General features: G+C 33.8%; 1 protein-coding gene across 16 annotated transcripts in view; it reads left to right on the top strand.

Moving 5' to 3' along the window:
• Positions 1 to 27919, top strand: part of PPFIA2 (PPFI scaffold protein A2) — a 472168-nt gene that overhangs the window by 276106 nt on the left and 168143 nt on the right. For 13 of the 16 annotated variants that reach the window (XM_037065742.1, XM_037065741.1, XM_037065754.1 and 10 more), the window contains 2 exons: positions 10104 to 10268; positions 16420 to 16494. In XM_037065742.1, coding sequence (XP_036921637.1) covers positions 10104 to 10268; positions 16420 to 16494 — 240 coding nt within the window. Of the gene's footprint in view, positions 1 to 6908; positions 6918 to 10103; positions 10269 to 16419; positions 16495 to 27919 lie in introns of those variants that run through there. The other 3 variants (XM_037065747.1, XM_037065750.1, XM_037065751.1) reach the window with 2 other exon arrangements.

Genomic DNA, 27919 nt, shown 5'->3' with positions numbered 1-27919 from the left:
TGTTTCAATCTCATGACATTTAACATTAAAGTTTAGAATTTGATCAATGATGCTGTATTTTTAGTTATGAACTCACTAAATTTCATAAAGTATATAAATTGCCATAGTACCCATAAATGAGAGCAGTTTATGTACTAAAGAACATAGAGAAAAACCACTTTTGGGTGGATAGAGTTCAATTTTACATGAAGTAGGTAAAAAATATTTTAAATGTTAGAGCTCTAATAAATGCATGCTGAGAAAATAATGTAGAATGAATATATTCATTCATTTTATGCTTGGTCTTTGAGAGCGATGTACAAAGGATGGCTTCACCAACACAGAGCTTGTGCTTCTAAGGAGAGCTGCCATCACTTAAACAATGACTACATGATCCAACCCCGTCTGTGTCCTTATTCATCAGGGACTTATTTCACGGTAAAGAGAATTCATTGGGTGTGGGCACAGGAATGGGTTTTCATTGAGCCCGTCTTTGCGGACTGCCTCAAACAGGACATAGCGGGCCATCTTTAGTTCATGTTATTGGATCCTGTCAAAGAGTAGTCAGATTAATTTTTGTGTTTCTTTCTTCCTCTATCTGTTTTCTCACCCTTGATTTTTTAAGTATACTTTTTTTAAAAACCAAATTTAAAGTTTATTTCTGCCGTGATATTTATTCTGACCCATTTCAAGGGTCAGAATAACACATTTAACACATTTGGCTACATTCCCTGATGTAGTACAATATGCCAAATATAAAAGTGTGAGTGGGAATCTGAAAATGGAAGGGGATGCAAACCTCCAGGTAGCTTTCAAGTATTCCGCATATTTAAAATGCACAAAAACTTTTACTAGCCGTGTATTTCTGCTTTACACAGCCTTTCTTTCTACAGTCCTCTTACTCCCTTCCACAGCCCTTTGTGGGAAATGTTATAATCATCCCCATTTTACAGATGGGCAGCTGAGCTCAGAAAAGGGCGGATAACTTGCCCAAAGTCCTGCCATAATAAATAGCAGGGGAAGGATTTGAAACAAGGGCAGAATAACTCCAGAGCCAAGACCCTTAGCTCTAAGCCTAATTATTCAAGTTATACATCCATGAAAACAACTCCAAGATTTGCTACAGCTTAGAGGAGATATTTCCTAAGTGCAGACCAGTGCAGTAGAGAGTGTGCCATTTTTTCTTGATTGTGACTAATTTCAGAGAACTAGGAGATTTGGGGACAGCATCCACACAGTTTTTTTCATGAGATTACATTCCGAGAGAGGCAAAAGTACATGCAGCTATTGCACCTGCAAAGGAACCTCAGGTAATAAAAGAACTAAGGCAAGCTATATTAAAATACCTGTTCAGGCATCAAAGTGAACAAAATACAAATATTTAGTTCTATTAGGATAACAGAAATTGGTTTTAAACATCATAATAGTTCCTTTGAAAGCATGAATAAACCTGTAAAATATATTTTTCTTTTTGAATTTATTTTAACATTATTATTGACATACAATAATGTGTTAATTTCAGGTGTACAAAACAGTGATTAGATATTTATGTACCTTATGAAGTCAGCACCACTGACTGTGTAGTGCTCATGTGCCGCCATTCATGGTTGTTACAATACTAGTGACTATATGCCCTATGCTATGCTACTTTACAGCCCTGTGACTATTTTTATAATTGATAATTTGTACTTCTTCATCCTCTTTACGTTTTTTGCCCATATCCCACCTAGAAACCATTTTTCTACCTTCTTCAAAAGAAGTTACATGAAGGATTTTTGTTGTGATTATATCAAAAAAATTTATGGAACTTTTTTCCCAGAGTATCGATTATATAACAACTACCTAACTTATATAGCCATCTCTCATCTCCTTCACCACCCCCCCAAAAATATCCAGAGCTAAAAAATTAGACACATATTCTCTCTTCCCCATAATTTCCTATTAAATGTTCCTAAATACAACAGTTTTATACATTTTAAATAATTTTTTCTTCTACATGTTGTCTTTTTCTTCTTGCCATAAACACCTACTTTTTGGTCATGGAGAGAAAACAACAAGCTAGTATTTTCTTCTCACACCTACAGAATATTTGATTGGTGTTAGATTGTGAGAAAGTTTAAAGCAGAATTGCGTGTTTTAATTTCCAGGGTTCTCATAAATTGTGACTCTTCTCTGTCTGCCTTGAATAGTAAACATATGGATTGAAATAACACACACACACACAAACAGTCCACAAAGAGAACTTGCAAGTAGATATGGTTATGTGTTAATTTTGAATGTCATCAAAAACAATAGATTAGAAAGGGCTCTCCTATTTGATATATGAATTAATTATATCTTTCTTCCAAATAGAAAGCAGAAGTTGCAAATGGAGTTGATTGAATAGAGTTTATTTAATATGTCAAGTAATAATAATGATAATTACATAATAGCTAAATTAATTACATGCAGAGTGTTTTTTAAGTCATTCACATGTTTAACTCAGTTTATTCTTATGATAATCCCACTTTCCCTATTTCACTGATGGGAAAACTAACATAGTAAGTACCATATTTTTCAGACCATAAAATGCACTTAACTTTTAGAAGAAGAAAATAGAAAAAAAATTGAAGCAAAAAATGGTAAACATTTAATAACATGAATAACATTATATTTCACCAATGTAAAGCTACATTTGGAATATAAGATGCACACCCTTTTCCTCCCAAAATTGGGGGTGTATCTTATAGTCTGAAAAATACGGTAACTTGCCTCAGGCTGCATGACTTGTAAGTGACACACCGGGGCGTATGTACTGCTTAGCCTGACCACAAGCTGTGTATTTAAGAAACCACATTCCTATTTCCCATGTCATTCATGAATCATACGTGATAGAAGCAGTTGTGTTTAGGGAAGAGCAAGGTTTTTCTTTTTCTTTTTAGTGATTCCTAATCTATTCAGTAATTTATTTTTGTATCAGTTATGTGGAAAATAATGTACTAGGTATTTATCGTGATGACCAAGATGAAAGTTGCGGCCATTTGTCACTTTGTCACTAAAGAAACACCTGATTCCCTGCCCTGAAACGTGAGTGAATGAAAAAGAAATATGAGTGAATCAAAGAAATCACTACAGTTGCTCTTAAATCCAGCTGCTCCGAGTAATTAAATTGAGGACATCCAAATAAAATAATCTTAATGTTATTCTTGATTGTACAAAAGTCATAGTGGGTATTTACATAAACATTTAAACAAGATCTATTATTTAATATTTCTACATAATAAAATATAGAAAAAGTGATTAAACAAAATTTGTTATTCCTAAAACTTCTCCGATCATACTTAGACAAGTTGTATTTACAGAAAATAACTTATTCCAGCTATTATTTCAACTTATTCAAATTGATTACTAAAATTTAGCAAATTTTTATTTTTCAGAATTATTTGAATTAATGAAAAAGTGAAGGAAAACCAAAAATGTTAACATAGTTACTATCTTTTAATATCAGAGTAGAACATTTTTGTTGTTGTTTTGGAACTGTGTCAATTTTTTGTGTGGCTGAAGATCAAAAGATGGTTATATTACTTACAATGTTTAAGAATGTAACTATTGCATAACTTTGAAAACGAAGTTATGATTTCAAGAGTCAGTAAGAAACAATATAGCTGTAATTTTATCTATGGGTCACAAACTTAAAGACTTAATTGTTGTTAATTCAATTAATTTGAATTAATTTAAGTCTATTAAGTCTTTAATAGACTTAATTCAAAACCTATTTTACAATACCCTTACTTTTATTTTGATCTAAAGGAATTATATAAATGTTCAAAGACACTTGCCATTACTAAAGAAAAGCTTCTCATTCTTGACAACCAACCTGTTGACATAAGTTAATAAACTTCCTCCAAATACATTTCCTCAATGTGTAGAGAATACAATCCAATTGAGGGGAATAAAGAAGACCCTAGCAGTGAAAACCAGGTAAAGATACATGTGTGCACATACATGGATGCATGTATACATATTTGTGAATGGACTATAATGGTGTAAAATAAATACACTAGTGAATAAGACAGGACATATGCCCTCCCCAAAGCATTGAGACTTCAATGTAGGACTCAAACATGTACCTAAGAAACACAGGGGACTGTAAACAGTACTTAAGATTAAAGCATGTTGAGTGGTCTGAGCATGAAAGGAACTAGTTTGAAGTTTTGTTATTTTTCCAGATGTTAATATTAAGTTATATGACTAGATTATAGAAGCCAAATTGGCCTATTGGGAAGAATGTATTTCTGCTTTAACACCATTTGTGATTCAAAATAACTGCACAAGGTTATGTCAAATTCAGATTTAATAGGAAGATGTAAATTTTTAAAGTATGTTTTATTGATTATGCTATTACAGTTTTCCCACTTTTTTCTCCCCTTTCTCCCTGCTCTGCTCTGCACCTTGCAGCCCTCCAGAAATCCTCTCCATTTTAGATCACGTCCATGGGTTGTATGTATAAGTTCTTTGGCTTCTCTGATTAGTTTTAGAAATTTTGTTCAACCAGCCAAGATGGCAGCATAAATAGACACACTTTGCCTCCTCACACAACCAAAGGAAGGACAACAACAAATTTAAAAAGAAAAAAACAACCAGAACTGACAGAAAATTGAGCAGTGTGGAAGTCTGACAACCAAGAAATTAAAGAAGAAACACTCAGAAAGACCAGTACGAAGCGCAGAGATGGGCAGAGAGGCAAAAAGGACAAGTGGCTAGGCGGCAGCTGGTGGACCAAGGAGGGCGAGGTAGAGGCTGGAGGATTGGGTGGTCCCACATTTGTGTGCGAATAAATCAGGAGGAACAACTGGGGAGTGATACAGACTGCAGAACCCAGGGTTCCAGTGCGGAGAAATAAAGCCTCAAATCTCTGACTGAAAAAAACCTGTGGGGGTTGAGGTGGCAGGAGAAACTCCCAGCCTCACTGGAGAGTTCATTAAAGAGACTCAAAGTGTCCTAGAACGTACACAAACCCACCCATGTGGGAATCAGCACCTGGAAGGCCCAAATTGCTTGTGAGTGGAGGAGGTGACTGAAAGTTGCCCAGAGCTGAGCAAGAGGCTTTGTTCCCTCTTTGACCCCTCCCCCAAATACAGCATCACAACACAGTGAGGTAGGTTGCCTCACCCTGGTCAACACCTAAGGCTCCACCCCTTACCACCTAACAGGCATGCTGAGACAAAAAAAATGGCCAAAATGAAAGAACAGATCAAAGCTCCAGAAAAAGAACTAAGCAACAAAGAGATAGCCAACCTCTCAGATGCAGAGTTCAAAACACTGGTAATCAAGATGCTCACAGAAATGGTAGAGTATAGTCACAAAATAGAGGAAGAAGGGAAGGTTATGAAAAGTGAAATAAAAATACACAGGGAACTGACAGTAAAAGGAAGGAAACTGGCACTCGAATCAATAGTTTGGACCACAAGGAAGAAATAAACATTCAACCAGAACAGAATGAAGAACCAAGAATTAAAACAAATTAGGAGAAGCTTAGGGACCTCAGGGACAACTTTAAATGTTCCACATCTGAATCACAGGGGTACCAGAAAAAGAAGAGGGAGAGTAACAAGTGGAAAACTTATTTGAACAAACAATAAAGAAGAACTTCCCCAGTCTGGCAAAGGAGATAGACTTCCAGGAAGTCCAGGAAGCTCAGAGAGTCCCAAAGAAGTTGGACCCAAGAAAACACACACCAAGGCACATCATAATTACATTGCCCAAGATTAAAAATAAAGAGTGAATCTTAAAAGCAGCAACAGAAAAGGAGGAACAGAAAGGTACCTACAAAGGAGTTCCCAAAAGACTATCAGCTGATTTCTCAAAAGAAATTTCTTAGGTTAGAAGAAGCTGGAGGGAAGTATTCAAAGTTATGAAAGGCAAAGACCTATGTGGAGGATTACTCTGTCCATCAAAGCTATCATTTAGAATGTAAGGGCAGATAAAATGCTTCCCAGTTAAGGTCAAGTTAGAGTTCATTATCACCAGTCCTTATTATATAAAATGTTAAAGGGAATTATCTAAGAAAAAGAAGATGAAAAATATGAACAGTAAAATGATAGCATACTCACAACTATCAACAACTAAACCTAAACAAAAACAAACTAAGCAAACAATTAGAATGGAATAGAATCACAGAAATGGAGATCTCATGAAGGGTTATCATTGGGAAGGGGAGGGAGAGAATGGGGGGAAAGGTACAGGGATTAAGAAGTATCATTGGCAGGCATAAAATAGACAGGGGGAGGTTAAGGCTAGTATAGAAAATGGAGAAGCCAAAGAACTTATATGTATGACCCATGGACATGAACTAAGGGGAGGGGAATGCTGGTGAAGGGGGTTACAGGGCAGGGAGAAAAAGGGGAGAAAAAATAAGATAACTGTAATAGCATAATCAATACAATGTACTTTTAAAAAAGATTATTTGTAAAAAGAAATTTAGTTAAAGAATTTCCAGTGATGCCATATGTCTGTATGCCTGTATAGTGTATGTTTCTTTGTGTACATATATTGATGGTATCATTTCAAGGGAATTCCAACATAAAACTAGTCGCCACTCATAAATTCCTTGCAATTTTTTGAGTGTACCTCTGCAGGCTTTATTAATATTTAGACTAAAGCCCTGGCTGGCATAGCTCAGTGGATTGAGCGTGGGCCTGCGAATCACACGATTGCGGTTCGATTCACAGTCAGGGCACATGCCTGGGTTGCAGGCCAGTTCCCAGCAGGGGACTCACGAGAGGCAACCATACATTGATACTTCTCTCCTTCCCTCCTTCCCTTCCCCTCTAAAGATAAATAAATAAAATCTAAAAAAAAAAGAACATTAAAATTTAGACTAAAGTGTAGCTCTCAGAAAAAAATAAATAAAATAAATAAATAAAAAATTTGAGCACCACAAGGCCTTGGATGAAAAGGTGCAGTATTGTAGAAGGGTTCTCACAATTATATATGTCAATTCTACTTCAAAAAAACGAATTAAAAGTTTATCTACTAAATGGAAAAAGGTGGAATGTCGGGCACTTAGCAGATTGTTAGTGTTATCATAGATGATTTTCTCTTTATTTTTCATTCATTTTCATTTGTAAGCTTAAAAGCCACAGACACCTGTTACAGTAGAATATTTTGAGCCACATGTTCCAGGCATGTGGAGCATGCTAATTTACATTTCTCATTAAGTTAGATTCTTAAGTACTAAGTATATATTATATGGAATTTTTCTTAGATATTGAAGAGTAGTCAAGATAAGTTAAATTAACCCTTTAAGGAGTTTGTTTTATATTAATGAAATCCATTGGGTTTTGTGTATAGGTGAGAGTTCCAAGTTGCACATAACAGTACAGCTTAGCTGTTTTCATCAAAATATTAATTAAGGTGTATAAGAAATCTCTAAACTGAGCTTCCATGCACAATGCTAGGACCACATTTCTTCATCTTGTGAGTGTTTCCCACATCTCCAGTCCCAGTAATATTCAGCCTCTGCTACTTCCTGTGCCTGTAAAATAGATGGACGTCCCATACCCAGCACATTTCCTCATTTGACCACCTCAGAATCTGTCCTGTTTAGTCACGTGTCTGCCACCTAGTGGCAAAGATGACTGAGAAATACTTCTTGGATCCTATATTACTAGACAGTAGCATTCAGAATGCAGGAAATTATTAAGTATGGAGGACATGTTTAAAAAATTTGGGGCAACCACAAGTGTCAGGTCTAAACTATACCCTAACTTTTCTCATATGCTTTTCCATATTAAAAGTCTAAACAATAGTAATGCTGACATGCATCAACCTAACAAATAATTATTGCGTGTCTGTAGATGCCAGGAACTGAGCCACTATCCAAATACAAATATCAAAATGATCATGACAGAAATGGTACCTACTCTCATAAAGTTTATGTTTCAGTGAGGAAACAGATTTAGTGAAACTGTTCTTAAGAAATGACACATGATATGTTATGAAGAAATGAAGCAAGAGATTCAAGAATTACAAAGGCTGGAAAGAGGAGAGACTTACTTTACATAGAGTAGTGAGCAAAAGTTTCTTTGAGAAGATGATATTTAAACTGAGATTAAAGAATGAGAAAGAGTTGGCCAACTGAGGAGCAAAGGCAGAGAATTCCAGGCAGAGGATTCAACATGTGCAAAGGTGTGGTATATTGAGGAACCAAAAGTAGGCTGGTGTGGTTAGAGCACTTTGTCAGAAAAAGATGAACACCAAATGATGCTGGAAAAGTAGGCAGAGTACAGTTAATACAATCCCACATAACCTACATGAAACACCTTGGATTTGACCAATACAGGCATGTATTTATATAATTCAAGAGGAGAAAACCATGAATATAATTAGAGGTGGATGAATAAAAGGAAAACTCCTTGAAATATTAATAATTGTATCATCTTCATATGGAATTTCTATTACCATTTTGACCCTTAAATATGACTTCTCTCTACTGATCTATATAAGTATAAAATCTCAGGTATTTGTGTTCCTTTGTGCTAATGGCATGGCCAAGTTTTCTGACATGTTGAACCATAATTAGAAACAGTAAATGTAGAGAAATTAACTTACTAAGCACTAAGAAATGTGATACTCATATGTGACACTAAATCTAATAGTGGCATTGTAAAAACCAAACATTTTCATTACAGCCCTGGCTGGCATGGCTCAGTTAATTGGGCATCGTCCTGCAAGGTAAAACATTGTTGGTTCAATTCCCGGTCAGGGCACATGCGTGGGTGCAGGCCAGGTCCTGGTTGAGGGCGTGTCAGAGTCAGCCCATTGATGTTTCTTTAATGTATCACCTTCTCTTTGATTCTTATCTTGCCTTTCTTCCTCCCTTCCCATATCTCTAAAAAGAAATAAAAATCTTTTCTAATTTTTTTTCATTACAGTGTAAGCTTTAGGAAACAATCCTGAAAAAGTATTGTTCTCTTTATTTCTTTCCACCCCAGTATCTTACACCTGCTTTTTCTTCTTGTTTGAGTAACTTCTACCTTTTTTTATGCTCGAACACCATGTGTTAGCCTGTGATTTCACCGTCCTTCTAAAAGGCTCTCCTACAAAACAGACTGGTCATGTGTTGCTCTTCTGTAGAGCATTTTAATACTGATAACCCAGTAGTTTTATTATTATTATTTTCTTTATATGTGTCTTTGTTTTTAGTAGCAGATCTCTTATAAAACAAAACAAAAGTGAATCCCAAGTCATGAAACATTTCAAAGCAAAATTTCTCCAGGAAGGTCAGAACATAGAGTCTGGAACATAATTGAAACACTGTTCACTGGACTTCTATCTATTCCCGGCCTGACTCAGCCCCAGTGACCACTCTGGGTAAATGCAGGTTTTGGACTACTTAGTTTAAAATGACGTACACTAAAACTGATATAATATTGTATGTCAACCTTCACTGAAAAATAAAAAGGATGTAAAAATTGTCCTCTAACCTTTGTTTCCCAAAAAGACTATTGCAAATGTCAGTTACTATACTCCAGTTGATTGCATACATTTTCTATGATATAATTGAAGAATAATTGAACATATAATTATTAGTGATTATGAGACCATAGTTACTAGAACAGCATGTCATTATGATTATCACTGTAATTGCTATACAACATGTGATTATTTATCATTACAATCACATTTAAAGCTAGGTGATGATTATGATCATTTCCTTCTATTAAACATTTTTAAAATAACCAAATAGAAATGAAATTAATTTGGCTTTAAACACTGTTAAGAAGATGATCATGCATCGCACAATGTTTTTTAATAATTTTCATATTGGGTCACACATATTATGTTGCATTCTACTTCTACTGAATTCATACTGACTACATTTTCTAAATGAGTGCATAAAATTTGCATTATATTTTTAAATTCAGTAACTTGTTATATGATAGAAATGAAATTTACTTTAAATGTATTTTATGAGCCCTGGGTTAGATACAGGTTTCTACTTCTATGCTGCTTACCTGCGTTATAATCTGAGGTTATCATTAGATATTATTTAACCTTCACTCTGTTAAGGTTGAAGTCACTTACAGGTGTTAGTGACTTGTATCTACCTATACCATATATATTTTCTGTTCACCCCACAGCTGTTACTGGAGCATTTGGAGTGCCTTGTGTCGCGGCATGAAAGGTCCCTGAGAATGACGGTGGTGAAACGGCAAGCCCAGTCCCCCTCGGGGGTCTCCAGTGAAGTCGAGGTTCTCAAGGCACTGAAATCTTTGTTTGAGCACCACAAGGCCTTGGATGAAAAGGTGCAGTATTGTAGAAGGGTTCTCACAATTATATATGTCAATTCTACTTCAAAAAAACGAATTAAAAGTTTATCTACTAAATGGAAAAAGGTGGAATGTCGGCAAAGGTTTGCCGCTTAACTGTTTTTGCTGAGGATCGCCGCAGCTGTGCTCCTCGTCTTCAGCCGTGGCGTGCACGACTCCTGATGTCAGTCAGCTCAGAGGAACACATTTGAGTTGTAGGAGAGTCGTTTTTAATAAATGCAACAGGATTATTGTGTGTATGTTGGTAATATTCATACCTATGGTTTTTTAATGTCACTGAATCTATGGCTTATCAAGTTAGACTTCTATTATGGTACATTATGGTCCTATTGCAGATAGTCTATTGAAATTTAGTGCTGTCATTCAGCTTCTGTCTCTCTTTTGCTCTCTCTCTCTCTCTCTCGCTCTCTCTCTCTCTCATTTTCTCTTCCTCTACCTGTCTCTGAAATGCATGTATATAGATGCCAACATTGGAAACTATTAATGATAAATTAAACATATCTCAATGTATATATTAGAACAAAGCATTTTTTTAGTCTCTAATATCACAGTTATGAATTCACATTTTTAAGTCTCTGTATGTTAACAGCATAAAGTATTAGTAGAAAAACCTGCTTTAGGTCTTAAAAACAGCTATAAATTTCTTTCAGCTGTTCCTCAGATATGTTTTACTGACATAAATAAGCCAATATGATGATAATACCCTTTGCAGATTAGTAAGGCTTATGACATGATTTCCATTTTGTAAATTTTAAAGAATGAAAATTTTAGAATTAATACAACTTTAGGATTTTGTACAGTGGGAATTGGGTCACTTCGTTGTAAAACATCTGACAAGCTCTGAGCATTAAAATCCAAAGTACAGATTATTACTGCGTAATAGGTTTTGACATGCAGACAGTGTAGCTCTATTTAATACTTATTTGCATGTATATTTTTATCATTGGTCTTTCAGCTGTTCTTTGAGTAGGGGATTATATAGAGTGTGTACAGAATGACAACTATAATTCTATCTTCCATATTATTGAGGAAATTATTTTATTTTTCATTTTAGCTATGAGAGGCAACTAGTTTATAAATAAATTTGAATGAAGCCAAATGAAAATTATATAAAGATCCCTGATAAATATAATATTAACTAATATGGCTTATCAAATAATCACTTAATATACTTAATTTTGTTTTATTTATCATCATAAGTAAACAGTTGGATATTATATCCTCTTTCTTGTTACAAAAGTTCATTGTTAAGATTTTTCAAGCCTTTATAGAATATCTGTTATGTGTCACATTTCTTGGCAAGCATTTGGCGCACAAAGATAAATAATACATTGCTCTTACAGCTGAGGAGTTTATAATTAGTGTTGGACATTCACATGTCAATAACCAGCACTGCTAAGAAGAGATGTGTACAATGTGATTTGTAGTCACAGAAAAAGTGACAAGAAAGTCAAGGATGTATTCACAGAGGGGACATTTGATCTGGGTATTAAAAATGTGCCAAGTTTTTTTGAGCAGAGAAATAAAGATACTCTAAACAATATGACCAATATATAAAATAACCCAGAGCTATAAGAAGAGCATGGCCTGTTCAGAAAAAAAGTTTAACATGACTAGAATGAAGAAAGTACTTGAGAATGTGTGGTTTGGAATGCTCCCTAGATGCACTCCACACTATGTAAGTGAGGAATACCTTTATGAAGGAATGAATAAAAAGCAGTAAACAGCTTTTAAGAGAAATACCCTAATGGATATGAGTACATTTAGGAAGAAAATGGTGTTGTACAACTTAGTATGTAGAGATAATTGCTCTCAGTTCAGTGAGCATATCATAATTAAAAGAAATATTTTTTACCATGGCCCCAGAAGCTGAAACAAGGTGTAATAACTTACCAGTGGTGCCTTGCATACCAGTGAGTTTAGGAGCAAGAACTGATCATCAACTAAGTAATGATGAACAGCCTAAAGAAAAACTTTTACAACTTTGGGCTCTGACATTGGATGGACATGTATGAGTGGCTTCTCTAAGCATCTTCTTCTGAATGAGGAGAGAATAATAGCACCTACCTCGTTGAGTTGTCATGCGGATTAGGTATGGCCTGACATGTAAAGCTCTTAGCCCATGTTTAGTATATGTCAAATGCTCAGTGAGTGTTAATGAATGTTACTATTAACACACATGTTTCAATATTGACAAAACTTTCAAACTATGTAAAGATACTGTTCTTGTTGTTGATTCTCATGCTTGTCTTAAATAGTATTTCATTTAGTCATTGAGGAAATTACTATGTGCCTAAGCAACTTCATAGATAAGTTTCCTAAGAATAGCTCACAGCTTCTCATGAGAATAAGAATGGGAGAAGAAACAGGTATAAAACATATAAATTCTAATTTGTTATGGATAATATATTCAAATTTAAATAGAAGATCAAATGAAGATGCAATTAGCCATATCTTGAGGGAAAGAAACTACCAACTTAATGACACAGGGCTTAGAACACCTGAAGAGCTAAATACAGTGAAAAAGTCTGAGCATGCTCTGGACAACACAATGAGGAGCAGTCTTCATTGCTGATGCCCTTATTTATACATCCACTGAGTTGTAGGGTGGAAGTTTCACAATTAGCTAAGGCCAACAGTAATTTTGAGAGCACTATCCATCACCAGTTCTGTTGGCTGGAAGAAATGAGAAGTATATGTGTGCTTTGCTATTACTCAGGTATCACTGACTATTTATTTTATTTTATTTTTTAATATAATTTTTATTTAATTCTTGTTCAAGTACAGGTTTCTGTCTTATTAAAAAATATATACAAAATATATATGGGAACTATAGCAAAAATATTAAATATATATACACTTTCCATTTTTTCTATGATCTAATATCACAATACCAAAACTGGATTTGAACTTCTGGTGTTCAGAGATTTTTCACAAGTGGTGTTATCATAGGATTGAAAATTCTAAAATGAAACCCTGTCAATGACTTAATTTTTATTTCAAATATATGCTCATCCCACAACAGTTTCCTTTAATTCTGAAACAGATTTGTCATGTTTAGGGATATATTTTAATTTCCAGGAATAAAATTTCTGTGGTCTTGAAACATCTTTTGGGAAGAAAATTACTTATCTTTATTTTTATACAATTATGAAGAAAATAGATATAACAAGAAATTATATATCAAATATTCTAGATATCCATAAAGTATTTGGGGGTTCCACTATAGCTATACAAATGAGTACTGGATATTTCTTAAAGACTATGCAGAAAATTGATTAATTAAACATGATTAAATAGTAAAAAAACAGAAAAAATTAAGTATCGAGACAATGGTGTCAACATTTGGGGGAAGAAAGGAAATCTGAGAAGAAAAGTAAAGATAATTATGGCATTCCGCTGATGCTATGTTCAGAGTAGAACAAAAAGTTAACCTGGCTGGTGTGGCTCAGTGGATTGAGCGTGGGCCTGTGAAGCAAAGGGTCACCGGCTCGATTCCCAGTCGGGGCACATGCCTGGGTTGCAGGCCAGGTCCCCATTAGGGGACACATCAGAGGCAACCACACATTGATGTTTCTCTAACTTTCTTTCTCCTTCCCTTCCTCTCTCTCTAAAAATGAATAAATAAAAATATTTTTAAAAAGTTAAAAAGCTTGTCAGAGATACTATTTTTTTCTGTGTCAGTGGAGTTCCAGCTATGAACACAGGATAAACTATAACGGTTCTTTAAACCATGGAAAAGTTACCCTCTTTTCCTACCCATTTTTCTTACTAAGTTTAGCTGAAATTAGTGCAAAATGAATTAAATGCATTCTCATATAAATGTGAATAAAATTTATATTATATTGATATTATATTATATCAATATACCAGTAATTTTACATTTATAATATTAATTCAAAGTATATTAATAATTTTTTATTTTCTTGTAAAAACAGCTTCAAATTCATTACTTTGTGAATGATATAATCTCAAGTTGTAAATGCTATTCTAAATTTATTGAGGGGTAACTCAATTTTCTTAAAGGCTCAATATAATGAAAATATACATGTTTAATTTGTAGTAAATAGGAGACAGTCTCAAACAGTTTCTATGATTTTCAGTTGAGCAAAGAAAGTCAGGAAGCTATTTTAACCTACAAGATAGCCTGGTTTCAGCCATTTCTTAAATGACTTGAATGACTCTTTTAGAAACATTCCAATGTGTTAGTGTATCTTTTAAAGTACGGTACCTTTACATCTTCACAACAATCTAAATGTGACCTGACCAGTGTTGCATATAGTGAGATCATTTACTTATATTTAACTATTTCAAATTGCTGTTTTCATCAACTAGGATTCCTAAACCTTTATCAGAACACCCATCTCTAATAGTAGGTATTTTGGGAAGTGGGCATAAAACTTTACAACCATCCTCGTTAAATACTGAGCACCTCTCCTAGCATTTTTATTCATATCTGCAGTCCACATATCAGCAGTCCTGCTCATTTACCTGCCTTGGGAAATAGGAAGATTTGGCATCTATCCAAGATGTTCATTAAAAAGTATTCCCCAAGTCAAATCATCAAAAACTTCCTTTCAGGTAGCTCTTGTTCAGTCATTAATAGGAGTTAGTTTTATGCATTTTTATGTTCAGTTAGATATTTGTCCAGCAGCACTGGTACCTGGCAGTCGGTCTAGCGCACCAAGGTAACATGGAAAAATCTGCATAATTGCCTTTGATATCAAATATCCATTTATGTATTTATATTAACAGTTTGTGGAGAATTTGAGCATAATGAAATACAATTAATGTTGAACTCCACTCAGATACTTATTCCTTATTACTCAAGATTATTTCAAGAGTTAAGTGCACCTAGTCACCTGAATATGTAACAGACATCATTAGATAGTACGAATATGTAATTGATATTTTAAAGAATTTCAAATTATATTCTGGATTTATCTAGTGCTTTTTATTTGTTTGCTAATTAGAAAATAATGTTATAACTCCAACTTAAAATTGTTATGTATGTTTTTATATGTTTCATATAATGTTTAATTTATAGTCTCCATTAAATCTACAAAAAGAGAAAATACCATTCATTAAAACACTCACGCAATGAATTACCAAAATTATAATAAATTCAAAGTTTATAAATATAATTATATACTAAAATGCATATTCACTATTCAAATACTGTAACATTCCCATGGAAAAATCTTTCTTAATTCATAAATACTCAAAACTCACCATAAATTACATCTTAATATGAAGCTATAAATTTTGTTGATTTTCTTTCTTAAGGAAAATTAAGTTGCTATAGTCATTTATTTGAGTCAAATTTATTTTCTAAATTTTTATAAATGTAGTATTTTTACATGATAAAAATATTTATACTTTTGAATAGATGTAATAAATATAGAGCATATATATGAACATGTAATAAATACAACAATTTTGGAAGTTCTAAGAAAGCAAAAATAAAAGAAACACTGAATTTTATTTGTTTATGAAACATTTGTAAATCATAATTGTTTTCAAACTAAATGTGCAGAGTCTTTAGTTCTATAAAATATAAGGTTTGAATTTGGTACCTGGAAGCTAACTAGAAATTGCAGAACAAGGTACTTTTGAATTTCTTCATAACAGTGTAGGCCTCTAATCAATACATATGAGCATATGAGCCACGGACAGTGTATTTCAGAGCCTAAAGCATCACTTTCTCTTGGACAAATCAGTTTTGAAGCTAGTAAACGCCAGACGACAACTGATTTATTATTTTAGAGAAATAGAAAGTTTCCTTGCCTACTTTTTATGCTTAATCAGTGACCATTTTTCAGATGAATTTATTATATACTTTTAAACTTTGCCTCCACTTACCATGAATCAGAATTGAAAACAAGATGAGTCTACTTCCAACTCCATGGGAAAATCTATCCTGAACTACTAAAAGGACTGACTTAAAAGGAAATCTCTTGATACAGTGAAACTATGAGGTGACAATGTATTGCTGAGCACTTAGGACTATAAATAGTGGAATAATAGCCCACTGTGACTGTCTCTGATAACACTAATGGTGGATTAACAGCTTAACATGCATGGGTTGTACGTTACAGCACATATTATATTTCGGTTTTTCTTCTAGGTAAGGGAACGACTGAGGGTTTCTTTAGAAAGAGTCTCTGCACTGGAAGAAGAACTAGCTGCTGCTAATCAGGAGGTAACATACCAAACTTTCTCCTCTTTCGAGGTGCAATATAGCTAACATACTATCTCTCGTGTTGTACGTCATGTTTATCAAAACTGTCACAAAAAAGTAAATTACATTCTGTATATGCCACTGGACAAGGCCTCTTGACACTGGTGCCAAAGTCATGTGTTCTCATTTCTGGTGTTCAGACCTGCCAGGGAGAGGTGGAAGGAAATTTGGGAGAAGCTAGTGACCTGTGAGCCAGTGCCACGGGGATTCTGAAGGTCTGCAGTCAGAACGCCGGTCCTTCTGTGAAGGAAAACACAGCTCCCAAGTTGGAGAACATGTACAATGTCTGTTAGACTTAGAAAATGTTACAAATAAAGTTGATTCCTTGTAGATATAAATATATTTTCTCTCAGGTCCTTGTTATTCTCATCCTCTAAAACTGGTATCTGTGTTTAGAGGCATCATTGAGCCCATTTCTTTTGATCTCATTCATGACTCCAAGGAAGTATTTTATTTATCATCTCCGATTTAAAGAGTCATTTTTCTTTAGAAGATTTTTCTTCTTTTGGTTATTAGTGCATAAATGAACTTGGACATTAGAAATATATAACAAATATATAAATATATATAACAAATTTAATCTGTGTAGGCCACTAAAATAGCCTGGCCTCTCTCTCTCTCTCTCTCTCTCTCTCTCTGTCACACACACACACATACACACACACATTTTATTAGTAAGGTGATTTTTCCAGTTTATTTGAGTGATATAAATATCACTGCTAGTAATGGACATAGTAAAATAATTCAGTAATTATTGAATTACTTAATAAATAACTAAAGAAGTGGGAGCTTAATATAATTAATCATGCATTATAAATGAATTCTTAACATAGTAATATTTATATGTATACTACAGACATGAACAAATTCACACATTTTTCAAACAAGCTAAAACTCTTACCCTGTGCAAACTCTCTGTTCTTTAAAATAATCTGGGGCAACTGAGAAAGTTTACATATGCTTTTGTTTACTTCCAGGTTAACAATTCAAACTTTAGAAATAATTGACTTAACTACAGGAAGAATTAGTTCCATGTGAATTAAAGGCTAGCGGTGGTAAAAGCATAAAAGGTCGCACAGTGGTTTAAAATGTACCGGATGGTTTAAACAAAAGGAAGAGAGCGGTACTTCTGGTAAAGAGCCTGTGAGATAATGGGTAATAACAAGAGGAACTCAGTCCTTCTATGAGAGAGAATACGCATATTACCTGTGCTCATTCTTAGAATGCACAAGAAGAAAGTATTAAGTGTTTGTATTTTATCATTGTTAATTTTGACTTTCATGTGTGCGTATGTTTATTTTGGCTGAATGAAAAATATTTTATTGATAAGGGTAAACAAACAAAAGGTGTGGTGACTACTAATTTGAAAGTCTCGCCTGATATGGCAGTGAAAAAGTTTCTATTCATCATGAACAAGGGTGTAGGGGACTTCTTGATTGAAGTATTTATGCTGAATGAAAATGTTTCATACATTCCAGTGAGGCTCTGAAACTGCTCCAGAAATGGCAGCTCAATAGCCCAGTTGCTGATACCAAGGGAAAACAGCAGTTGACAACAAAAGAGGAGACAAGATTGTAGACTGTTGTGTGCAGTGCAGTTTTAGCCCCCAACTATTACTAGAGTCTCCCGTAGGCAGTGTGGTATAGAGATTGCTTGCATATAGATTAAATACATTTTGAATCATTCAAATTACCCTTAAAATACTATAGCCTTTCTGAATGCTTTTGTTTTTTAAAATTATTTATGTAAATTGTATACTCATTAACTTCAATATATTTTGTCATTGTTATTCATTATAATTAATTTCCACGGGGCTTAACTTGAATTCTTACTTAGAATGGCACAGACCCAGCAAAAAAATAAAATAAAATAAAAATCTCTTAGTTTTCTAATAATAAGTTATTTAAAAATCATTAGTGACTTTTAAAGAAAGTACATAGGAAAAAGTCAGCTCTTCATAATAATGCTATTATTTACTTCATAATGAAATACTAAAAAAATAGAGGACACGGTTTGGCTTCTTGGTTCTCTATAGTAACAACAAACTGTACAAGAAATTTCTGTAAGGAGGGCATCATTTACTGATGGAAAGATACATTTAGAAACCTGACAAAATCAGTTTAGAAAAATCCATGCTATTGGCAGCATTAGAAAGGGGAACTAGATAAAGTTTGGATATTAGAGGAAGTAATTGAAGAAGGTATTTTAAAAAATAAATAGAAAAATTTTCTTATTTAAAAAAGGAAAACTTACTTAAGTGCACATTCTTAAGAGCCAAATAAAAATATGTAAGATAGACCAAAATAATCAGTTATTAGAACAAAATTTTTGAAAACGACTAAATGAACCAGAGTTAGAGGAAAATTTTATTTAATGCTTCAGATTTCAGATTAAAATTATTATCTATGTACAGGTATCCCTCCTAAGTCAAATCTGTTTGTTTCCTGAGTTCATATAGCAAGCTTGGAGAATGAGGATGCCACATTAGCAGAACCTGTCTGGTTCCTGAATTTCTGGTAGTGATAATGACAGTGCAGATAGCCAAAAATTTATCCAAACATTTTCTGAATTATTGCACTTTCTGCACTCAGAAGGAGAAATCACTGCGGGGCTTCAGACTACAAGTGTTACCTTGGTAGAGACACGTATGCATATAACAGTATATATGTAAATGCATATACAGAGTCTAAAAGATAATAGACGTTATCATCATTACATTAATAGAGTCTATTCCATTATCTGAGTCCCTCTGTCTCTCTGTGTCTCTTGTCGTTTCTCCCCTACGCCATTCTCACAGATGGTTTGGGAATTATCTCCCTTAATACCTTTTCCTTACACAATCTCTCCCGTGGAGGCTTCATGCTTTTCTCATCCATCCAAGGCTTCAACCATGACTTCTACAGAAAGGAAACCAAATCTACAGCTCAAAGTTCATTTTCTTTTCTGAGCTGCACAGATTTTAAACACTGGTTTGGCATTCCCACCCAGCTTTGCTAATGGTTGCACGGATTGTTCTCTGCCACAGGTGTACAGCATGGGACTAAGGGGAGAGACTAAAATTCAGTTCAGGGTTTGCTAATCAAAAAATGTGCCTGCAGGGCTGGTACTTACTGGGATCAATTTTTCTAATATATACAAATGGACCATGCGCACTGTTAGGCCTGAATCTCTATCTAGTTTTCCTGAGTGTGCCTTAGGTTCTCTATGGCACATGGATGAAATGAAATAAGTAGCATTATGAAAAGTAATGTGAAACAACTATATTGGGAAAGAACTCCAAATGGTCAACATTACAAAAAGAAAGAAGGTGGATAGTATGATCCTAATTCTGTACAAGTACAAATAGTGATATTACATTATTGTGAGGTTAGAAAACAAATTTTATGTATAAGTACAAACCTGTCATTATGGGTTGTCTCAGGTGCTTCCAAGTATATATACTATTTTTGTAGCATTTGAATTTTTAAAAACTTTTTGTTATGTTATACACAAAACAATGAACATTTTAGAGTAAAATGTTATTTTCCTTACTTGGTCATTCTGTTAATCACTTAATAATAACAATAGCTACTATTTACTGAGTACCTTAAACCTCAGGGCATTGTGCTAAATACATATATATCAGCAAAATAATATTGGAAGTTACATACCACTGCAGATTAGCCCCGAGAGGTTATCTCTCCTAAAGTGACACTATTCTCTCCTACATGAAAATGCTCTTGTCTTTGAATTTGTTATAACTCTCTGTATTCAGGCAGCTCCAACCATATATTTAACTGTTTCCACAATCTACCCTTCCAATCCATGTACTCTTAATTCAAGTGTTCGTTATTTCACACCTGGGATTTTATAATAAAGTTCTGTCTGTTCTTATCTCCTATCCCTTTCTACTAAGTTATCCTTCAAAATTAAACTTATTAAGTAAAGCCTCAATCATATTCACTATTTTATAACATTGTCTGATATATAATGTATATAATATGTATCATATCAATATGTTAATCACATAATATAATGTACTATATTAACATATGTGTAACAATATATATTACATAAACCTGTAATGTACACTCAAGAATCTCTTTGATGGTCTTACCTACAAATCCAGCTCTAAGTCCCCTTACCCCTGCAGGATCTGACTAAGGTCTTGTTAAATTATTGTATTCACTGTTTTTGAAAGCAGCCAACATTTGTCCTGCCTCTAAATTTTATGCTAATGTCTCTCTTGGGATGTTTCCACAACTCCAGCTCACCCATTAAAATTATACTTTCCTATTGAAACCCAAGTTCAGATACCATGATAATTTTAATGAAATATTTTATTATTTCTTGCCAACAGTCATTGCTCCTCAGTTTAAATAGCTAACACTTACTGCTTCAGCACTTAGTACGACTGTTCAACAAGCACTAGGGTTAATTAAATACCTGTCTAACCCTAGGTTGTTAGTTCCCTGAGCAAATGAACTACATCTTTCTCATTTGTATGTATTTCATCAGTACAGTAATATAAACCTTGTGGTCAATATGTATTTGTCAACTTTCATTGTATAGAGTTTGTTGTGACCAGTGTTTTCACATGGTTTGTTACCTATTAGTAGAGTTTGAACAACCTTAGGCATGCTAAATAAACAGAAATACATTGATTCAGTGTATCACATTGAGTAAAATCTTTGTTCTTTCAAAATATAATTATTGAGAAATATTATATTCAGAAAATTTTGTGAGTAGCTGACAGAAAGGAATAGGAAAACATAATATAAGTGAAGAATTATGCATTTTTTGGTGTAACTTGCCCTCAAGTGATGAAGTTGAACATATAAATAGATACAGAAAATATAATTTAGTGCAAAACTAACTAACTGCAAAATTGGAGCCCAAACAAAGTGCAAAAGAGCAGAGAGAAGGGTATACTGTAAACCAAAGGATTAGAAAAGTCTCACCTTTGAAGGAAGACTATGGTTGACTTCAAAATTGGTAGAAAATGTTTTAAGCTGAGGAACCAGTATGATTAAGAAAACCTGAAGTTGGTTATTTCAATAATAATGAATGCTGCTGTGTTGGTAGAATCAAGTTGTGAAAAGATGTAGAAGTAGATGGTTGATTGATAGGACTCAGATTTTAGTGAGCCCTGCATGCCGTGATCAAAATTTGTAATTAATACTTTGTGAAATGAGAAAGCATTGAAGGTAATTTTGTTTTAGTTTGTTTTTGTTTTGTAAACCGAACACCTCTAAAAGAATATGTTTGTTTGATTGTTGACACTCTTACGGATATCCTCTGTTTCTCCCAATTCCTCCCTCACTAATCCTCCCCCAACCCCAGCCTTCACCACATTGGTGTTTGTGTCTGTGGGCTTTGCATATATGTGTGTATGTTTTTTGGCTAATCTCTTGCCATCCCCCTTACCTCCCTCCCCTCTGAGATCTATCCAGTCTATTCCATATGCTGATGCCTCTGGTTTTATTTTGTCAGTTTATTTCATTCATCAGATTCCACATATGAGTGAAATCATGTGGTATTTGTCTTTTTTGACTGGCTTATTTCACTTAGCATAATAGTACCCAGATCCACCCAGCTGGAAAGTTGACATAATCTGATATGGCTGGTCGATATGGTGATATGAAATGTGATTTTGATCATGACACTTCAACGAACACTTTTGAGCATATTCTTTTAATCAGACATTATGTTCAGTACTGGGTATGAATATCTAATGACAAAGCTCATATTAATAAAGGAACCATTCATCTCTTAAGTCTAGTATAGGAGACAGACATGGTAAAAAGTAAGTAAAATAGTGAGTTATTTAGTGACAGTGTTGCACTTTGGGAAGATGAGAACATTTGTGAAGACTGATGGTAGTGATTTTGCAGAACATGAAGGCCATGCCACTCCTGAACTGTATACTTAAAATGGTTAAGATAGTAAATTTTATATTATGTACACTTTACCATAATAAAAATTAATTACAATACAACATGACTATTGTGAAAATGAAAGGAAGCACAAGGTTTAATAAGTACAAAGTTTACTTACTTTTTTTAGTATTACAAAATAGAGTAATGAATGAGGAAAAGCAGAGGTGTTAAAAAACATCTTCCTAGAGAAATTATGCCATTTGCAACAACATAGATGAATCTTATACTAAGGGAAATAAGTAAAGCAGACAAAGACAAATACCGTATGATCTCACCTCTATGTGGAGTATACAGATGTATAACCCATTGAAACAAAATAGGTTTGTGGTTGTCAGGGATGGGGAGGTTGAGGAAAATGGGGAAATAGTGGTCAAAGGATACAAACTTCCAATTACAAGATGAATAAGGTTAGGAGATTGAATGTACAGCATGGTGACTATAGTTAACTATATTATATTGCATACTTAAAATCTGCTGGGAGTAGATCTTAAATGTCCTCACCACCAAAAAAATAAAAATAAAAAACAAAATGGTGAGTAACAATGTAAGGCAATGGCTCTGTTAGCTAACCTTTTGCGGTCATCATTTTGGAATATAGAGGTATATGACATCATCACATTTTATACCTTAAACTTATGCAATGGTATTTGTTAATTACATCATGATAGAAAAATATTTTTTAAGTTTTCCTAGAGAAAAAAATTACCTATAGTATGGAGGGTGACTAAAAAGAGTATACTAAATGGACTTGGACGAAGAGAAGAAAAGCAGGCACGAGTAGGGAGAGGGAGGAGATGGCAGACAGGCAAGTCTGAGTGAGAGACGCTAGGGCGTGGGCCTTCTCCTGTACAAAGTGGTGTGCCAACTAAGTTTTTAAAGAGAGAAGTGATATGATCATATATTTTAATTTTACAGATCAATGGTAATCCAAAAGTTAAAGGTAGATAATATATATGATAGTAAAGGGGCAGTGTTTATAATTCAGATTTTTAAAATTTCTTGAAAGTAACAAGGGCTAGTGTGAGAAAGTACTGAACATAAAATAGAGCTTTATCCTTTCTGGCATTTTTAATGTTCTTTTAATAATGAAAAATACAGATATAAATGAAAGGATCAAAGTAGTACTGTAAATATATATATATATATATATATAATCAAAATTTGCTTTTATTTTTTGCCTCTTTGAATAGTCCACACAGGCAGATTGTATTGTTAGCACTGAATACATTTTTACAGGTCATCATCCTAAAAAAATGTGAGCACAGATTATTTAGACACAGAAAATACAATAACGTCTTTATTCCTTGCAAAGTATTTTTGTTGTTGCTTAAAATTGGAAACCACAAAAAATGTGCAAAGGAAATGAAAAGAAGAATGAATAGATTATATCCTAACAATGAGTTCTCCTTTAGAAGAAGCCTATATACTTTAAAATTATTTAATTAAGCCAGACAAATGGATGATTCAGAAACTACAGTAAAAAATTAATGTGCAGACTAATTTTCAGTGAATACACAGGAGTGCTTATTTAAAAAACTTTTCTACATGATTGTATTTTATATAAAAAGAACTAGCATTTATAGTTGTAGGCTGAACTATATTTGTATATTCTATATTTATTTATTCCAACAACTTAATTTAGTAACTTTCATAAAAATTTCCTTAAGATTTCATTTTTTCTCATCTACAACCAACTTTATCCCTGAAGTCTAATTTCTTAAGAAAAAAATAAAGAACTTTCAAGAGCAAATAAAGTACTTTGCACATTAGAAGAATATTGGATCAGGATAGTGGGAGGAATTAGAGGCAGCAAACCTCTTTGAGGGGTTTTTAGGACCACAGTTGGACCATGGCTATTGCTTTAAATATCCTTCACTATTAATGATCTCGACAATCCTTTTACTTGGGCTAAAAATAAGTATTTAGTTGAATTAATAGAAGTGAATGGAAACATGGAAAAGGTGAAGAGATACAGGCAAAGGTGGACCCTACCTTAACAAGCCAATAAGAGGCTGGGAAGGAATGATGAACGCTGGAAACTCAAGTGACTCAAAAATCTTTAAAACAAATAAAGGTAGAAATGAAATATGGAGATAGAGGTAGGGAGGGATGTAGAAGACGGAGAAGAGAGAGTTTTATGTGGGGGCACTGAGGCGATCAACAGTGTCAAAAGTTTCATGAAGGTATGTGGGATTATGCTTAATATTAGGTGATTAGACTTACCATTAGGTCAGTAAAAATGACTTGCAAAGAGTTTCAATAAACTGTAACACAAAAGGAGAGGTTGTGATGAAAGGAAATTGAGTCAATTAGAAATTTTAAAATGGGACATAGTGAGTAACGCTTTTCTGAGAGAAGTTTGCAACAAAGACCAGGGGAGAGGAAAAGCTGAATATATAGGCAATAATAAGAGATAGCCTCTCATAAAAGCTTACAACCAATAGAAAGAAAGAAGGAAGACACATAGGAGAAGGAATTATTTGTGGGCAGCACAGTAGAAGAAAAGCATGGTTTCAGAATAAATAGCAAGTAGTAGAAGTGCTTCCTCTGAGAAATAGAGGAAGGAGAATGTGGTGTAGAGTATAGCAATGAGTAGGATTTTGACTTGGAGAGGAAAGAAGACACAGTAGAGTCTTCCCAATGAAACAAGGATTGCCCACCTGCTAAGGGAAGTAGAATAGTTACTTTTTATGAGTTAAGAAAACTGAGAATAAGAGAAGATAGAATATAGTCAGGAGCCAATAAAACTATGCAAAGAAATTTTAGTGTGGGATGGTAGACTCAAAGGAAGGTCTCATTAAGTTACCCCAGCAAATTAAACAAATTAAGTTTCCACAGCACTTACCTACTATAATAATTAGAATTCTACTACAGTATTTTCTTGTCTAAATCTATGATGTTCTGTTAATTCATAATAATTTGAAAGTAAGAGATACAAATATTAAAGTTGTCTCAGATGACTCTAGTCACTTGGAATAAATACAGAGGTGAAATGTTTCCCTAAAATTGAACAGAGGTAAAAATTAAGGTTTCTGAAACCCACAAGTAACTCAGCTATATTTATTTAGTAGCTGAAGGTGATCCAGAAAATCATGTTGAATGGGGGAGAGTTGCTGATCAGTACTTATTAAAGGAATTAGCCTTGGGGTAACCAATAAAAATACTCATCTGATGTTATTCAATTATTTCAGAATCCCAATATTGATGTTATTTATCTTGGTAGACCCTGTGCCCATTACTTGTTTTTTTTCTTTTAATTCTCTCTTTGTTTGTTTCCAAGATAAAAACAAACATAATTTTTTGTTTGCCACTGCCTTTATAAAATGATTAATCTTACAAGTTTCTAATTCCTTATGTTTATATATACTACAGATTCTAATTCAGATCCTGATATGTTTACTTTCATCATTAGTAAATGTATGGAACTATTTTTTTAAATTTATTTAACTTTTGTTCAAGTACAGTTTTCTTTCTTGTATTCCCAGCCCTGCACCCCCCCAGTGCTCCCCACCCCCCTCCCATCTCCGCCCCCCGTCTTAGTTATTGTCCATGTGTCCTTCATACTTATTCATGTGAGTCCATCCCCTTTTACTCTGTGCTTCTCTCCCCTCTACCCTCTGGACCCTGTCAGCACGTTCTGTATTTTTATTGTTAGTAAATCCCATGACTAACTTTGAATCCACACTGTAACAGAAAGTCAAATATAAGATTTTAGTTTAGTATTTGAAGCAAATCACCATTAAAAACCTCCCAGAAAATAGCCTTTGTTTAATGACTGCAGTGTTTGCATAAATAAGGCACTGGCATCCTTGCAGTCTGGACATACAGCCCTAGAAGGCATTGTGAAATTCTTTGATGTGATAGGGCCCACTTGGTGGGAACCTATTCTTCCTGTTGGAATTGTATCATTTTTGTTAGAAACTTATCTAATTCTTAATTTATTTTATTTCATGTAAGAGTTTATGATACTTGAACAACATCCTTTTTTTTTTTTTTTTGCTTTATGTAATCCACTCAAGTTTTCAGCATTGTCAAACTGGCAGTTATTCATAAATGCCTATGATTCTTTATTTTACTTCTAGATTATCTTTTCTTAATAACACTGCAGTCTAATAGTAAAATCTAAATTACCTAAGTTTTTGTCATTGATAGAAAATGTCTTGTTTGCTGTTCATACTTTTATTGTTCCAGTACAAAGAATCTTTTCCAATAAAAGGAAATCAAGATGTGTTACGATAACTATGTTAAAACCTAATAATGAAAAGAGAGCTAAAAAAATTGCTGCTTGCTACATCCACTATTTTTACTATTTCTAAAACCTATGTGAATAAATCATTTAAAATATAAGTTAAAATTTTCTCCTGTTGTGTGTAAGACATTTGAAGTCTGTTGACAATCTCAAGAGATTTTTTTGAATAAATTTCTTCTTCAATAAAAGCAGAGGATTTGCTTTTCTGTGATAGCAGACGTGATTGCTTTATCTTTGCATGTGGAGAGTATGAACCGTTTTTTCCTCTTCATATGAATTACAAGGTCATGTTTGATATTAATATTTTATTCCTAAGCATCATAAATTGATCCATTTTAGTTTATCCACATGTTTCCTAGAGTATTCTTATAAGACAGATTAATTATTATTGTTTTTAATTAAATGGCCCTGGCCAAGTGGTTAGTTGATTAGAGTGCCATCCTGTACACTAAATGGGCTGAAGCTCTGACCCTGTGTGTGCGGAAGCTCTGATCCTGTGTGTGCGGAAGCTCTGATCCTGTGTGTGCGGAAGCTCTGACCCTGAGTGTGCGGAAGCTCTGATCCTGTGTGTGCGGAAGACAACGGATCAGTGTTTCTCACATCAATGTTTCTGTCTCTTTCTCTCACTTCCTCTCTCTCTAAAATCAATGACCATATCATTGAGTGAGGATTTTTAAAAATTTATTTTAAAAATTAAATGGAATACATTTTAATGAAATTTAGTAAGAGAAGTTTCAAAGTAACTTGAAAGTAACTTGAAATTTAACTTGAAATTAAAGGATTCCAGTTTGAATCCTGTATCTATCACTTACTAATTTGGTGACCCCTGGCAATTTATTTACCCTCTCTGCACCTCAGTTTTCTCATTGGTGAAATAGAATATTAATAAATCTTAGAACAGTTTATCTTTCAAATTTCATGATATTTGGATAAAACAATATACAAGGAAGCACATTGTAAACTTGAAGTACTAAAGTTGTATTGCTATTATTAAGCTCAAAGGTCAACGTCAGCTAGTTAGTAATTAAATAGACAAAAACTTTTTTCTGTTGACAATTTGAACTTGGGAATAAACAAAATAACAGTATTTCATTTTATTCTGAGGCCTAAATCGCCTTTTATATATTTGTTTACTTTTAATATTTTTATTGTTGTTTGAGTACAGTTGTTTCCATTTTTCCCCCACCACACCCCCTGCCCCACCCACCACCACCTCCCA

The sequence above is a fragment of the Sturnira hondurensis genome, unplaced genomic scaffold (genome assembly GCF_014824575.4).
Source record: "Sturnira hondurensis isolate 20B ecotype Veracruz unplaced genomic scaffold, ASM1482457v3 Scaffold0016135, whole genome shotgun sequence".
In the NCBI taxonomy this organism is placed as follows: domain Eukaryota; kingdom Metazoa; phylum Chordata; class Mammalia; order Chiroptera; family Phyllostomidae; genus Sturnira; species Sturnira hondurensis.
The sequence above is the reverse complement of the archived record's forward strand: the minus strand, read 5'-3'. Positions and strand labels throughout refer to the sequence as shown.